Source organism: Oncorhynchus kisutch, linkage group LG14, assembly GCF_002021735.2.
Source record: "Oncorhynchus kisutch isolate 150728-3 linkage group LG14, Okis_V2, whole genome shotgun sequence".
NCBI lineage: Eukaryota > Metazoa > Chordata > Actinopteri > Salmoniformes > Salmonidae > Oncorhynchus > Oncorhynchus kisutch.
Window position 1 is genome coordinate 45745398 of NC_034187.2, and position 15398 is coordinate 45760795.

Sequence of the window (15398 nt, forward strand, 5' to 3'; positions counted from 1 at the left end):
CCCACTATCATCCAGAAGGCGAGGTCAGAACAGGTGCATCAAAGCTGGGACAGAGAGACTGAAAAACAGCTTCTATTTCAAGGCCATCCGACTGTTAAATAGCCATCACTAGGTGGCTTCCACCCGGTTACGTAACCCTGCACCTGAGCAGCTGCTGCCCTATATACATAAACTTGAAATCACTGGCCACTTCAATAATGGGACACTAGTCACTTTAATAATGTTTACATATTTTTGCTTTACTCATCTCATCTCATACTGTATTCTATTCTATTGTATTTTAGTCTATGCCACTCCGACAACTTACTTTGAAGTTTGTGTGTATTGTTGTGAATTGTTATATATTACTGTGCTGTTGGAGCTACAAAGACAAGCATTCTGCTAAACACGCAATAACATCTGCTAAACATGTGTATGTGACCAATAACATTTCTTTGATCTGCTGCTGTGGTTGTGTGCATCCCTAACATGGGGAAAGTAAACAGTTAGATATCTGGATGCAGAACCATAAATGTGGGGGACCGGCTCGGTCTTATGTAGGAAATTTAGATTTATTAAAACTCAGAGCTACAAAATGGTACATCATACACTGCATATGAGGAACAATGGGAAAGTAATTCTGCTTTGAAAGTTGACAGACTTGTAAATACCAACTTTTGAGAGAATAGTCTTTGAATGTTTGGTACCTACTGGAGAACTCTCCTTTGTCTACACCCAATTCAGCATTGTTCACGCCCTCTTAAGCCAGCCCCACCCATCTTTTTAAGGATTCGCATGAGGTGCTAAACAGTGAGTGGTGTAGTAAAGATTAAGACCAAATGTGGTAAAAGTAGTAGCCTACAATAAGGAAAAATTCCATGTAAACAGGAAGTGTCCAGATAAAAAATATTTTATAAATATTAGATGACACTTACCCAAACACACTTGTCTAAATTGATGGGTCGACAGCTTTTACCCCCAAGCCATCAGACTCCTGAGCAGGTAATCAAATGGCTACCCAGACTATTTGCACTGTGTGTGTCCCCAACCCTTCTTTTACGCTGCTGCTACTCTCAGTTGATCATATTGTCACTTGAACTATACATTCATGTACATACTACCTCAATTGCCCGGACCAACCAGTGCTCCCGCTCATTGGGTAACCGGGCCATCTGAATTGTGTCCCGCCACCCACCACCCGCCAACCCCTCTTTTATGCTACAGCTACTCTCTGTTCATCATATATGCATAGTCACTTTAACCATATCTACAGTTGTGGCCAAAAGTTTTGAGAATGACACAAATATACATTTTCACAAAGTTTGCTACAAAGTTTGCTACTTCAGGGTCTTTAAATATTTTTGTCAGATGTTACTATGGAATACTGAAGTATAATTACGAGCATTTCATAAGTGTCAAAGGCTTTTATTGACAATTACATGAAGTTGATGCAAAGAGACAATATTTGCAGTGTTGAACCTTCTTTTTCAAGACCTCTGCAATCCACCCTGGCATGCTGTCAATTAACTTCTGGGCCACATCCGGACTGATGGCAGCCCATTCTTGCATAATCAATGCTTGGAGTTTGTCCGAATTTGTGGGGTTTTGTTTGTCCACCCGCCTCTTGAGGATTGACCACAAATTCTCAATGGGATTAAGGTCTGGGGAGTTTCCTGGCCATGGATCCAAAATATCGATGTTTTGTTCCCCAAGCCACTTAGTTATTTTTTTTAATTGTTTTTCTTTTTTCTTTTTAGGCATTGTTCATCACCAAACTGTTTCTGGATGGTTGGGAGAAGTTGCTCTTGGAGAATGTGTTGGTATCATTCTTTATTCGTGGCTGTGTTCTTAGGCAACATTGTGAGTGAGCCCACTTCATTGGCTGAGAAGCAACCCCACACATGAATGGTCTCAGGAGGCTTTTTGCTTTACAGGACTGATGGTAGTGCTCACCTTGTCTTCTTCGGACAAGCTTTTTTCCGGACGCCCCAAACAATCAGAAAGGGGATTCATCAGAGAAAATTACTTTACCCCAGTCCTCAGCAGTCCAAACCCTGTACCTTTTGCAGAATATCAGTCTGTTCCTGATGTTTCTCCTGGAGAGAAGTGGCTTCTTTGCTGCCCTTCTTGACACCAGGCCATTCTCCAAAAGTCTTTGCCTCACTGTGCGTGCAGATGCACTCACACCTGCCTGCTGCCATTCCTGAGCAAGCTCTGTACTGGTGGTGCCCCGATCCCACAGCTGAATCAACTTTAGGAGACGGTCCTGGCGCTTGCTGGACTTTCTTGGGCGCCCTGAAGCCTTCTTCACAACAATTGAACCGCTCTCCTTTAAATTCTTGATGATCCGATAAATGGTTGATTTGGGTGCAATCTTACTGACAGCAATATCCTTGTCTGTGAAGCCCTTTTTGTGCAAAGAAATGATGACGGCACGTGTTTCCTTGCAGGTAACCATGGTTGACAGAGAAATAACAATGATTCCAAGCACCACCCTCCTTTTGAAGCTTCCAGTCTGTTATTCAAACTCAATCAGCATGACAGAGTGATCTCCAGTCTTGTCCTCGTCAACACTCACACCTGTGTTAACGAGAGAATCACTGACATGATGTCAGCTGGTCCTTTTGTGGCAGGGCTGATTCAGTTAATAAGCAGCAAAGGGAACAGCGTTTCAGACAAAACAACTTACATACACTAATACAACATTAAACAAAACTATAAACACACATACAGTACCACAAATATTTTACATTAAAAACACAAACATCTTGACTAAAAACAGCTGGCCTCAAAACAATTACACTCTTCTAAATCAAATCAAATCAAATTTTATTTGTCACATACACATGGTTAGCAGATGTTAATGCGAGTGTAGCGAAATGCTTGTGCTTCTAGTTCCGACAATGCAGTAATAACGAACAAGTAATCTAACTAACAATTCCAAAAAAACTACTGTCTTATACACAGTGTAAGGGGATAAGGAATATGTACATAAGGATATATGAATGAGTGATGGTACAGAGCAGCATAGGCAAGATACAGTAGATGATATCGAGTACAGTATAACATATGAGATGAGTATGTAAACAAAGTGGCATAGTTAAAGTGGCTAGTGATACATGTATTACATAAGGATGCAGTCGATGATATAGAGTACAGTATATACGTATGCATATGAGATTAATAATGTAGGGTAAGTAACATTATATAAGGTAGCATTGTTTAAAGTGGCTAGTGATATATTTACATCATTTCCCATCAATTCCCATTATTAAAGTGGCTGGACTTGAGTCAGTGTCATTGACAGTGTGTTGGCAGCAGCCACTCAATGTTAGTGGTGGCTGTTTAACAGTCTGATGGCCTTGAGATAGAAGCTGTTTTTCAGTCTCTCGGTCCCAGCTTTGATGCACCTGTACTGACCTCGCCTTCTGGATGACAGCGGGGTTAACAGGCAGTGGCTCGGGTGGTTGATGTCCTTGATGATCTTTATGGCCTTCCTGTAGCATCGGGTGGTGTAGGTGTCCTGGAGGTCAGGTAGTTTGCCCCCGGTGATGCGTTGTGCAGTCCTCACTACCCTCTGGAGAGCCTTACGGTTGAGGGCGGTGCAGTTGCCATACCAGGCGGTGATACAGCCCGCCAGGATGCTCTCGATTGTGCATCTGTAGAAGTTTGTGAGTGCTTTTGGTGACAAGCCGAATTTCTTCAGCCTCCTGAGGTTGAAGAGGCGCTGCTGCGCCTTCTTCACGATGCTGTCTGTGTGAGTGGACCAATTCAGTTTGTCTGTGATGTGTATGCCAAGGAACTTAAAACTTGCTACCCTCTCCACTACTGTTCCATCGATGTGGATAGGGGGGTGTTCCCTCTGCTGTTTCCTGAAGTCCACAATCATCTCCTTAGTTTTGTTGACGTTGAGTGTGAGGTTATTTTCCTGACACCACACTCCGAGGGCCCTCACCTCCTCCCTGTAGGCCGTCTCGTCGTTGTTGGTAATCAAGCCTACCACTGTTGTGTCGTCCGCAAACTTGATGATTGGGTTGGAGGCGTGCGTGGCCACGCAGTCGTGGGTAAACAGGGAGTACAGGAGAGGGCTCAGAACGCACCCTTGTGGGGCCCCAGTGTTAAGGATCAGCGGGGAGGAGATGTTGTTGCCTACCCTCACCACCTGGGGGCGGCCCGTCAGGAAGTCCAGAACCCAGTTGCACAGGGCGGGGTCTAGACCCAGGATCTCGAGCTTGATGACGAGCTTGGAGGGTACTATGGTGTTGAATGCCGAGCTGTAGTCGATGAACAGCATTCTCACATAGGTATTCCTCTTGTCCAGATGGGTTAGGGCAGTGTGCAGTGTGGTTGAGATTGCATCGTCTGTGGACCTATTTGGGCGGTAAGCAAATTGGAGTGGGTCTAGGGTGTCAGGTAGGGTGGAGGTGATATGGTCCTTGACTAGTCTCTCAAAGCACTTCATGATGACGGATGTGAGTGCTACGGGGCGGTAGTCGTTTAGCTCAGTTACCTTAGCTTTCTTGGGAACAGGAACAATGGTGGCCCTCTTGAAGCATGTGGGAACAGCAGACTGGTATAGGGATTGATTGAATATGTCCGTAAACACACCGGCCAGCTGGTCTGCGCATGCTCTGAGGGCGCGGCTGGGGATGCCGTCTGGGCCTGCAGCCTTGCGAGGGTTAACACGTTTAAATGTCTTACTCACCTCGGCTGCAGTGAAGGAGAGACCGCATGTTTTCGTTGCAGGCCGTGTCAGTGGCACAGTATTGTCCTCAAAGCGGGCAAAAAAGTTATTTAGTCTGCCTGGGAGCAAGACATCCTGGTCCGTGACTGGGCTGGATTTCTTCCTGTAGTCCGTGATTGACTGTAGACCCTGCCACATGCCTCTTGTGTCTGAGCCGTTGAATTGAGATTCTACTTTGTCTCTGTACTGGCGCTTAGCTTGTTTGATAGCCTTGCGGAGGGAATAGCTGCACTGTTTGTATTCGGTCATGTTACCAGACACCTTGCCCTGATTAAAAGCAGTGGTTCGCGCTTTCAGTTTCACACGAATGCTGCCATCAATCCACGGTTTCTGGTTAGGGAATGTTTTAATCGTTGCTATGGGAACGACATCTTCAACGCACGTTCTAATGAACTCGCACACCGAATCAGCGTATTCGTCAATGTTGTTATCTGACGCAATACGAAACATCTCCCAGTCCACGTGATGGAAGCAGTCTTGGAGTGTGGAGTCAGCTTGGTCGGACCAGCGTTGGACAGTTCTCAGCGTGGGAGCCTCTTGTTTTAGTTTCTGTCTGTAGGCAGGGATCAACAAAATGGAGTCGTGGTCAGCTTTTCCGAAAGGGGGGCGGGGCAGGGCCTTATATGCGTCGCGGAAGTTAGAGTAACAATGATCCAAGGTCTTTCCACCCCTGGTTGTGCAATCGATATGCTGATAAAATTTAGGGAGTCTTGTTTTCAGATTAGCCTTGTTAAAATCCCCAGCTACAATGAATGCAGCCTCCGGATGAATTGTTTCCAGTTTGCAGAGAGTTAAATAAAGTTCTTTCAGAGCCATCGATGTGTCTGCTTGTAGGGGGATATATACGGCTGTGATTATAATCGAAGAGAATTCTCTTGGTAGATAATGCGGTCTACATTTGATTGTGAGGAATTCTAAATCAGGTGAACAGAAGGATTTGAGTTCCTGTATGTTTCTTTCATCACACCATGTCACGTTGGCCATAAGGCATACGCCCCCACCCCTCTTCTTACCAGAAAGATGTTTGTTTCTGTCGGCGCGATGCGTGGAGAAACCCGTTGGCTGCACCACTTCGGATAGCGTCTCTCCGGTGAGCCACGTTTCCGTGAAGCAAAGAACGTTACAGTCTCTGATGTCCCTCTGGAATGCTACCCTTGCTCGGATTTCATCAACCTTGTTGTCAAGAGACTGGACATTGGCAAGAAGAATGCTAGGGAGTGGTGCACGGTGTGCCCGTCTCCGGAGTCTGACCAGAAGACCGCCTCGTTTCCCTCTCTTTCGGAGTCGTTTTTTTGGGTCGCTGCATAGGATCCGCTCCGTTGTACTGTTTGTAATATATATATACATAGATCAAGTGTTTAAACTCCACCAACGAAACTAGATCTGAACATTTTAAAATGTTCAGGAGATAATTCCAGGACTCTTCTAATTTTTGGTACTGTTAGAAGCAAATCAGAATGGGACCAAATTGATATTTATTTACTGACCAGACTAAAAAAGAACAGAGATAAAATGGCATTTTACCCAATATGGCCTTATAAATCAGTGTATACCAGTGTTTAAGCCTACGTAAGGTCAATGACGACCAGTCAACAGCGCTGTAGAGATCACAATGATGTGTTAGACGTTTCTGATTTGAAATGAACCTGAGGGCTGCATGATACACTGAATCAGGTGCTCTCAGGGTAGTGCCTGAGGCCTGCATATATATAATATCACTAAAATCTAAAACCGACAGTAATGTACATCGTGCCAGCTCCTTCCTCAAAAGAAAAACAAGCCTTATGCTGGTAATAAAATCTTGTTTTCAGCTGGAGCTTCCTTATCAAGTTTCTACATGCACAGTGAAGGTCAGCTTATCATCAACCCACAAACCCAAATATTTGTACACTTTAACTTGCTCTATATTATGTCCAGCCAATGTAGCAATGACATGATTTATTACATGCCTGGCATTTGAAAATACCATGCATTTTGTTTTACCCGAATTTAGAATCAGCTTTAAATCATACAGATTCTGTTGAATGATGTTAAATGCTCTTTTGGCATTTTCAAAAGCTAAAGATAAACTACTACCACTTGAATAAAGAACCGTATCACCTGCATAAAAATGAACATCCGCTGTTTCAATAAGATCCCCAATGTTGTTGATAAACAAAATGAACAACAGTGGGCCCAAAATAGAACCTTGCGGAACACCTGAGCACACCTCTATGGACTCAGATACAACCATCCGCCATTACACATTGTGTACGATTTGATAGGTAATTTATAAACCAATCTAGAGCATGACCAGTAATTCCACAACATTTTAACCTTTGCAATAACACAGCATGGTTCACGGTGTCAAAAGCCTTTGACAAATCAATAACAACAGACACACAATGTAACTTCTTATCAAGAGCACAGTGGATGTCATTTAAAACCTTCAATGTTGCTGAAAAAGTGCTGTGTCCAGACCTAAAACCTGATTGCATTTCATTTAAGATGTTGTTTTCTTGGAAGTAGGTCTTGTGTACATACTACCTCAATCAGCCCGACTAACCTGTGTCTGTATGTAGCCTTGCTACTTTTATAGCCTAGCTACTGTATATAGCCTTGCTACTGATATTTTTCACTGTCTTTTTAATGTTTCTTTTCTATACTTACCTATTGTTCACCTAATACCTTTTTTGTGCACTATTGGTTAGAGCCTGTAAGTAAGCATTTCACTTTAAGGTTGTACACCTGTTGTATTCGGCGCACGTGACAAATAAACGATTTGATTTGATTTGAAAGAAATGCTATAACCCCCAGCCACATATTGCCAAGTGGATGGGTCTCTACACCAGCACAGCCAAATGCTCCCCTTCAGAAGCTTTGATAAGCCCCCAAACCAGAAAGTACCAGTGTAGTAAAAATTGCATTGAATGAGGGCAGTGGCTAGCACTCTCATGGAGTCCTTATCAAGCAGCTTGGACTTTCTAGCCAATAACTTAGTCCTGGCTTTAACTATCCATAGCACTTTAGTGGCCATGCTCACACCTCCCAAGCTTCCATCAAGATCTTGCTACCATGGAAATGAAAATAATCACCCTGATTAACTCTTTAGTAATTTCCCAGTATACCTATTTGCTTATGGTCTTGCCTACACCTAGTGACTTGTTTTTTTAATTATGAGCCAAAAATATTCCATTTGATTTGGAACGGCATTTCAGACTAAATTAAACGGGCCTATTTATATAACAAATATGAATTCAGAGGGCAGAAATGATTCAATATTAAAGCAGTAGACCTCTCACAAAGGTCTTCAGTCATACAAAAGTTATACTTAAACCCAAACTGGTTATCTAGCAGATGAGTAAAAATGTCTCACCCCATATTCAAGAATGGCCCTTTTCCCTTTAATCAGATTACAATCTCTCACTTTCGGTTATTTGAAAATTTAAATCCAAAATATCGCTATTAAAACATGCCATAAAAAGTTGGTTGCATTTTCAGTTTAATCCACCAGAAAAGACAGAACAAATATTACAAGAAATGTTATGGTTAAACTCAAATATACTAATTGATTAAAAAAAACAATGTCATAATTAAAAAATATATATATAATCTTTGTAAATGTTATCATAAAAAGGACTGGTGGAGTAGTCACACATGCAGCTCACAAAAATATATGGAAATGTCTGCTCTACTCAAAATTACAACCAACTAATTGCAGCATTGCCACAAAAATGGAAGAGCCAAGTGGAAGGGGGAGAAAATAAGGAACTTGTCTGTTGGCCTTGCTTTAAGACCAAAATTAGTTAAAGAAAATTGTGATAATAAAAAAAAAAAGTATACCAGTTTAATTTATGGACAAAAAAATTAACAGCTACACCACAGAGATTTGATGTACTAATTCCATGGCACACGGTTTATCAACCGATTAACAAAGAGTTTTAAGAGTTTTTCAATTTAAATTATTCTACAAAATTCTTGCAACCAATAGAATATTATATATATGGGGGATACAACCATCCCAGCTCTGCAGATTTTGCTGCGAAGTGACTGAATCATTAGATCATTTGTTTTGGTACTGTCCATATGTAGCTTGTTTTTGGTCGTAGGTTCAGGAATGGCTGAAGAATTGCAACATTTACCTGGAGCTAAATAGCACTGCTGGCTGATTTAAAAAGTCATAGTCAATCAATCAATAATATGATAATATTCTTAGAAAAATTATTCTTTAATTTACAATATGTAGAATCTATGAGAATAGAAAGGTTCAATACTTTTGTGAAGCATCACAGCACAGTTGACAAATATATGGCAAATATAAATCAAAACTGGATGGTGTTCAGAGATATATGAAAGGGGTGCTTCTACCCCTGCATTGCGTGCTGTTTGGTGTTTTAGGCTGGGTATCTGTACAGCACTTTGAGATATCAGCTGATGTACGAAGGGCTAAATAAATACATTGATTTGATTTTGATTTGATTTGAGGATAGCTGAAGGATGGGACTAAAAACAAACAAAAAGGTAACTATTGTAAAATATTCTGGGTCTGGAAAATGTATATATAAGCTGGAAGTAGAAGCCTAAGTGTTGTTGTCCATTATTTTACTCCAAATAGCAGAGGTGTGGTAGGGTTAGCGGAAAATAATAAAGGAAATATACAAAATAAATATATGGGGGATTGGAAATGATGCAAACAATTACATTGATGGAAGCCACAATCTACAAAATAATAATAACGAATAAAAATGTTAAGTATAACAAGCGGTAGATATGTTTTATGTGCACTATTTCTATTTCTAAGTTTTGTTTTTGTGTCTTTTACTGTCGGTTTTGTACACCAGCTTCAAACAGCTTGTCACGACTTCCGCCAAAGTTGGTGCCTCTCCTTGTTCGGGCGGCGTTCGGCGGGCTACGTCACCGGCTTTCTAGCCTCCACCGATCAACATTTCTTTTTCCATTCGTTTTGTCTTGATTGTACACTCCTGGTTCCCATTACGTTTGAATTATTTCCCTATTTAACCCTCTGGAGCCATCATGGTTTTGTGTGTGTTTATTGTTGTCAGTTGTCTCGTTTATGTGATTCTGGATTTTCGTTCTCCTTGTTGGAAGTAAAGTAAAGTTACTATTATTACTCATCGCTGTGTCCTGCGCCTGACTCCGCCTTACCCACATCATCTAGACTCTGACACAGCTGAACTAATAATATTTTTGGTTATGGAAAATACACTAGATGGTACAAAGATTCTCAACACTATACTCGCTTATTTTGCCACATAAACTGAAATTAGGCAAACTATTAGAGTTTTAGCAACCAGGAAATGGTGGAGCAATTTCTGCATAGTGCAACTTTAAAACATACAGAGTTTATTGATAAGCTAATCAAACAAGAGAGAGGGTAGGCTGAGGCCAGAGCAACAATGACACTATCTAAATATCTATTCCACATGCTAAATGGCACAGAGCCGAAGATGTATTTGCAGGAGCGAAACAAGATTTGGTCTGGAACAAATTTCCAACAGTCTGTCTGTCGCTAGATACCTTTAGAACAGATGCTATTTTCTGAAATAAAGTCAAATAAAGTACAAATGCCATCAATATCCCTATCAAATAATTCCACAATAATGATTGGAAAATGTGACCATCTCACAGGTTATTACTCTCAGTATTAGTGAGACACATTCCTCGACCGGGCACACACACACACACACACAAACACACACAGCCCCTGCTCTATGTGGCTAAGCTATGTGCACTATTTGGCTTTCCCAGTGTGACACACAAGTGCTGACCCCAGTAAAAGTGGGCCAATTTCCTGAAACAACCATAATTACTCCAATATCCTGTGGGTGGAACTAGCAGTGAGAACAACCTCGAGGAGAGTGAAAAACACACCGCAGCCTGGCCTTACTTCTGTGTCTGCACGGTGCACAGGACCTTAGGTACTCACAAAGTGCAATGGGGCCAAGCTCATCCATATGAATTATTGACACTACTAAGTGTGAGAGGGTTGATTAGTGCTCTCAATACATTCGTATTCCAGTAAGCATTAGGCAAATAGAGTAATGGCTTTATAAGTACCACCAGATGTTGATTCTCTACTATTCTTTCCTTGTGTCCTTTCTCTATGGCTCCTCAGAACGTATTGGAGAAGGCATGGTTCCTCCTTTCTGACTTTCTCCTCCAATGCGTTTTTGAGAAGGAAGCGATGAGATAGGACTTGAGGAATCGAGCAAAAGACGACTGAAGAAATAGCCTACATGTAATTTTGGTATTCCCTCCAACCGAGGTGCAATTTTGTTTCCCAAGAGTCAGGGGGTCAGGGAACAGCACCTTATCCCCAGGGCTTAATCTACTAAACACAAATACTTCAGAGAGCTCCTTCAAATTCTCCACTAATTATGCTCTGTCTGAACCCTACGTACCCTGGAACTTGAGAAAACGCTGGGGGGATTGTTTCACGCGGTTGCTTGTTGTTTAGTTAGAGAGCACTCTGGGTGGATGTTGATGAGACAAGCAGATAGCTGTATTCTCAGTAGGTGTCCAATCGCAACAGTGAAACTATGTTTAATTATTCATCATATCATCTGTGACTGAGGGCACAGAGGCAGGATGCGGTTTCATTAACAGCAGACCGACCTAGAGTATAGGCTTGAATCCCACAGGGGGGTCTGACTGTGTCTGCATTGCCTTAGATAGAGTCTAGTGCACTATACTGCCTATAAGACTACCTCTGAGAGATAAGAACGATTAACCAAGACGTGGGAAATACGCTTAAAACTATAGGATCCTCATTTATCACCTTTTAAGAGTCAGAGTTTTCGAACACAATGGAATGTTTGAAATTGAACAAATTATGTTATTTATAACCCATACAAGTTATGTGGTTAACAACCAGACTCTTACAGTATGTGGGGTCCTGTGTTTGGCACGATAAGCAAGGCCGATGTTCCGCTTTCACGATTGATTTACAGACGGCATCATGGGACATCCATGCGTTTGTGCGTAGGACCGTTGTTGTTTTTCTCCATCGGGGCAGACACCTTGTCAATTTAGCAGGAGATCATTCTTCTGTAACAAGCACATGTTTCATGCCATCTACCTATTGGTGACCTTAAATCTATCAATGGATCTCATCCATCATACGGAGCGGGGGTGGTTGAGAGGGAAACTGAATTGGTCCCACTGTTGGGGACCTGGACCGCCACTGTGCGACCCAATTGTGAGAAAGCTGACCTGACAGATAATGCATTATGATACAGTTATAATGCATTGACTTTTCGTAATATATGACCCCCTTATAGCCTTATAACGAGACATCATAAATGTCAATGCACTCTAAATGATTATACCTGTCAGAGTTAAATGACCAAAGTTGACTTTTGTAATGATCACTTTTGGTTTTGTGGGGGAATTTTGCTGTGTGAAATGTCACTGGTTGGTTGGCATTTGGTTTCCTGCCTACATGACACATACAGTGATCTATAAATAGGTACCACTGTTTCCTATGGTTGTCTATTTCCTTTCGCTTCTGAGTGTCTTTCATAAAATATAGTAATAATAACACAAACTCCATGTAGTAAGTGTTGAAGTACATAATGTGTTTATATCATAGCATAACTGGCACACTATCCCCAGGGAACGCTAGTCTAATCTGACATATATCAAGAGCCAGGAGGATTCAATCACCACTTTATTGAACCAGAGGCAATTAGGACTAATGACCATGTAACTCCATGAATGGTGATATATGGGACACTGGGATTGCTGTGTCTTTACAGGACTCAATCTGCTAATCACAACAAATCACAGCTGACTGAGACAAGTCTCCACCCCTGACATACCATTGCACATGGATTCACAAAATCCCATCTAAAATCTTAGGTTAATGTACATTGATCCTCAGAATATGCCATGAACAGGGCATTGAGGCAATACCTCAGTCAATGACAGGCGGATTTTTAGGAGCAGGAGAAATATAGCTCCAACATATGGGCACGATTTGACATGCTGGTTGTGGTTAACCTTTAATGCTTCATCTTCGGTTGCAAAAATGCTTTGAGATATATAAGGTATATGTGAATGTCTTTATTGAAATTCAATGCCCTCTTTATTGCCTAACAGTACTGAATAAGAACATGTGTTACTCATTTTTGTCTTTCTTTTTCTGAGAAACACTGTTTATACATGCACATTTTTATGCTGACTGTATTAGACAGGCATCCTAATATTTTTGGATGTCAAACTGTTTGGATGTTGGCTTTGCCTTTTACTTTCAGTAGACAATATGCCAAGGTATAATGCATGGCGAGACGGGCTATTAGCTTGTCTAACTATTATCATAATAATGATCATGATTAAATAACAGTAATTTTGAGTACGTTAAAGATTTCATAGAGAGACATAGCCTACCATATAAATCTCACATGTAGCCTACCACTGTTATAACAAGTAATATAGCATTAGAGCTGTCTGCAGACAAGTACATTGTTATTACCTATCAAGTGAGAAATATAGCTTGACTCGATTGCGCAAAATATGTGTCAGACTATCAAAGGGACACTTGGGAGGCGAACAGTACAACATTTAGAACAGTTTTAAAAAACTTACCACCAGAGGAAGGGAGCAAATCATGAATATCACCGTCATGAACACCAGTACGATGAGATGCTCGACCTCTTCGGACATGGAGAGGACTCTCCGGTCCTTCTTACTCCGAGTTGTCACGGATCCCCCGTTTAGTTTGCGCCTCCGGTACATCAAAACCAGGTGATAAACGACAAAGGCGTTACAAGCCGCTACAGAAAGGACTAAAATGAGCATAACAGTTGCGTACAGGACTGGGTAAACACGGTCTTCGGGCATTAACGGATTCATGTCAATGAAGCACCACGTCCCCGGGCAATACTGCACGTAGTCCCCGAAACCCAAAAAGGGCATGATGCAAAACACCGCGCAAACTAAATAGATGAAAGGAATGGTGATGTATCCACAACGTTTAGTGATGTGCCGCCCGTAGAAGTAGGGGTAGCCAATTGAGAGGCATCGCTCGAGCGCCATGGCGAAGAGGAGAAATAAAGTGGCCAAGCTGAAAAAAGTCATGCAGAATCCAAAATACTCACACATTGCAGGAGGTTCAGTGTTAATCATAGCAATAATGGTGGTGTTTAAGGAATAGGCAGCCAGGACGAAAGGGCTGACCAGACAGGTGCCCATCAGGTCCGTGACGACCAGCGTGGTGACCAGAACGTGAAAGAGCGACAGTCGCTGCCGGCTCTGGTACTTCCTGCGGCGGATCTCCAAAAGGATCAAAGCGGCCAAGTTCCCTATCACTCCGGCGGAGAACATGATCGCGCTGATGCGCGGGTTCCCCTTGTCAATGTGCAGATTGCTGTGGCATGGGTCATTCTCTGTGTCATTTGCCATAGGAAGAGTTTTGCCTCCGTCAAATACTTCAGTCCTGCTATCTGGGTGATATTCCAAAACGATTTGCTGTTCCGCAGAATTAGACTTAAGTGCTTTAGTTTCAGGACTTTAAAAGGCTGCGGTGTCTGGGAGCTTGTGATAAGACAGGTTGAGAGAGGAGGGTACCTATTGTGATGGCGCCACAAGCGTCTTCTCTCCACCTTTTCTTCACACTAATTACAACTCATCAGTGAAATATAGTGAGCTAAGGTTTCTATATCGTGGAGCTCCGCCCCATATGGGAGCTCTCCTCCTAGTGGTTTACCCAGCTGCCTAGGCAGCAAATAGCCTGAGAGAAAATTATGCACACACCTGCAGCCAATAGGGGTACAGGTGTCCCTATATAAGAGAATGCTTCCTCTCAATCAGCCTCCCATTATCTTCAGCAGCAGGACTGGTCTGAAGAACCAGAGAAGCGAGAAACCCGGCATCCTGGTCTCGACTTAGTCCTTCAATGAGCACGCATTTTCCACACCCAAAAGCTCTTTTAAGAGCTCAGTATCACTGCTCCACTATGGCGGCTACGGACGACTTACAGTTGAAGTCTGAAGTTTACATAAACCTTAGCCAAATACATTTAAACTCAGTTTTTCACAATTCCTGACATTAAATCAGAGTAAACATTACCTGTCTCAGGTCAGTTAGGATCACCACTTTATTTTAAGAATGTGAAATGTCAGAATAATAGAGAGAATTATTTATTTCAGCTTTTATTTCTTTCATCACATTCCCAATGGGCCAGAAGTTTACAAGTTTACATGGGTGTGGAATTAGTACTTGTTAGCATTGCCTTTGTTTCATTTGGGTCAAACATTTTGGGTAGACGTCCACAAGCTTCCCACAATAAGTTGGGTGAATTTTGGCCGATTCCTACTGACAGAGCTGCTGTAACTGATTCAGGTTTGAAGGCATCCTTGCTCGCACACACTTTTTCAGTTCTGCCCACAAATGTTTTACAGGATTGAGGTCAGGTCATTGTCCATTTGGAAGACCCATTTGCAACAAAGCTTTAACTTCCTGACTAATATCTTGAAGTGTTGCTTCAATATATCCACATTTTCTTCCTTGTGATGCCATCTATTTTGTGAAGTGCACCAGTCCCTCCTGCAGCAAAGTAGCCTCACAACATGATGCTGCCACCCCCGTGCTTCACAGTTGAGATGGTGTTCTTCGGCTTGCAAGCCTCCCCCTTTTTCCTCCAAAAATAACGATGGTCATTATGGCCAAACAGTTC

The 15398-nt window shown here is 42.1% G+C and overlaps 1 protein-coding gene across 1 annotated transcript in view; it reads right to left on the reverse strand.

The window, feature by feature from the left end:
- The window catches only part of ptger2a (prostaglandin E receptor 2a (subtype EP2)), a 28123-nt gene extending 13787 nt beyond the window's left edge, over positions 1–14336 (reverse strand). The window contains exon 1 of the mRNA XM_020500809.2: positions 13310–14336. Within this exon, the coding sequence (XP_020356398.1) occupies positions 13310–14125 (816 nt within the window). The 5' untranslated portion in view covers positions 14126–14336. The remainder of the gene's footprint in view (positions 1–13309) is intronic.
- Positions 14337–15398: the final 1062 nt, after the last annotated feature.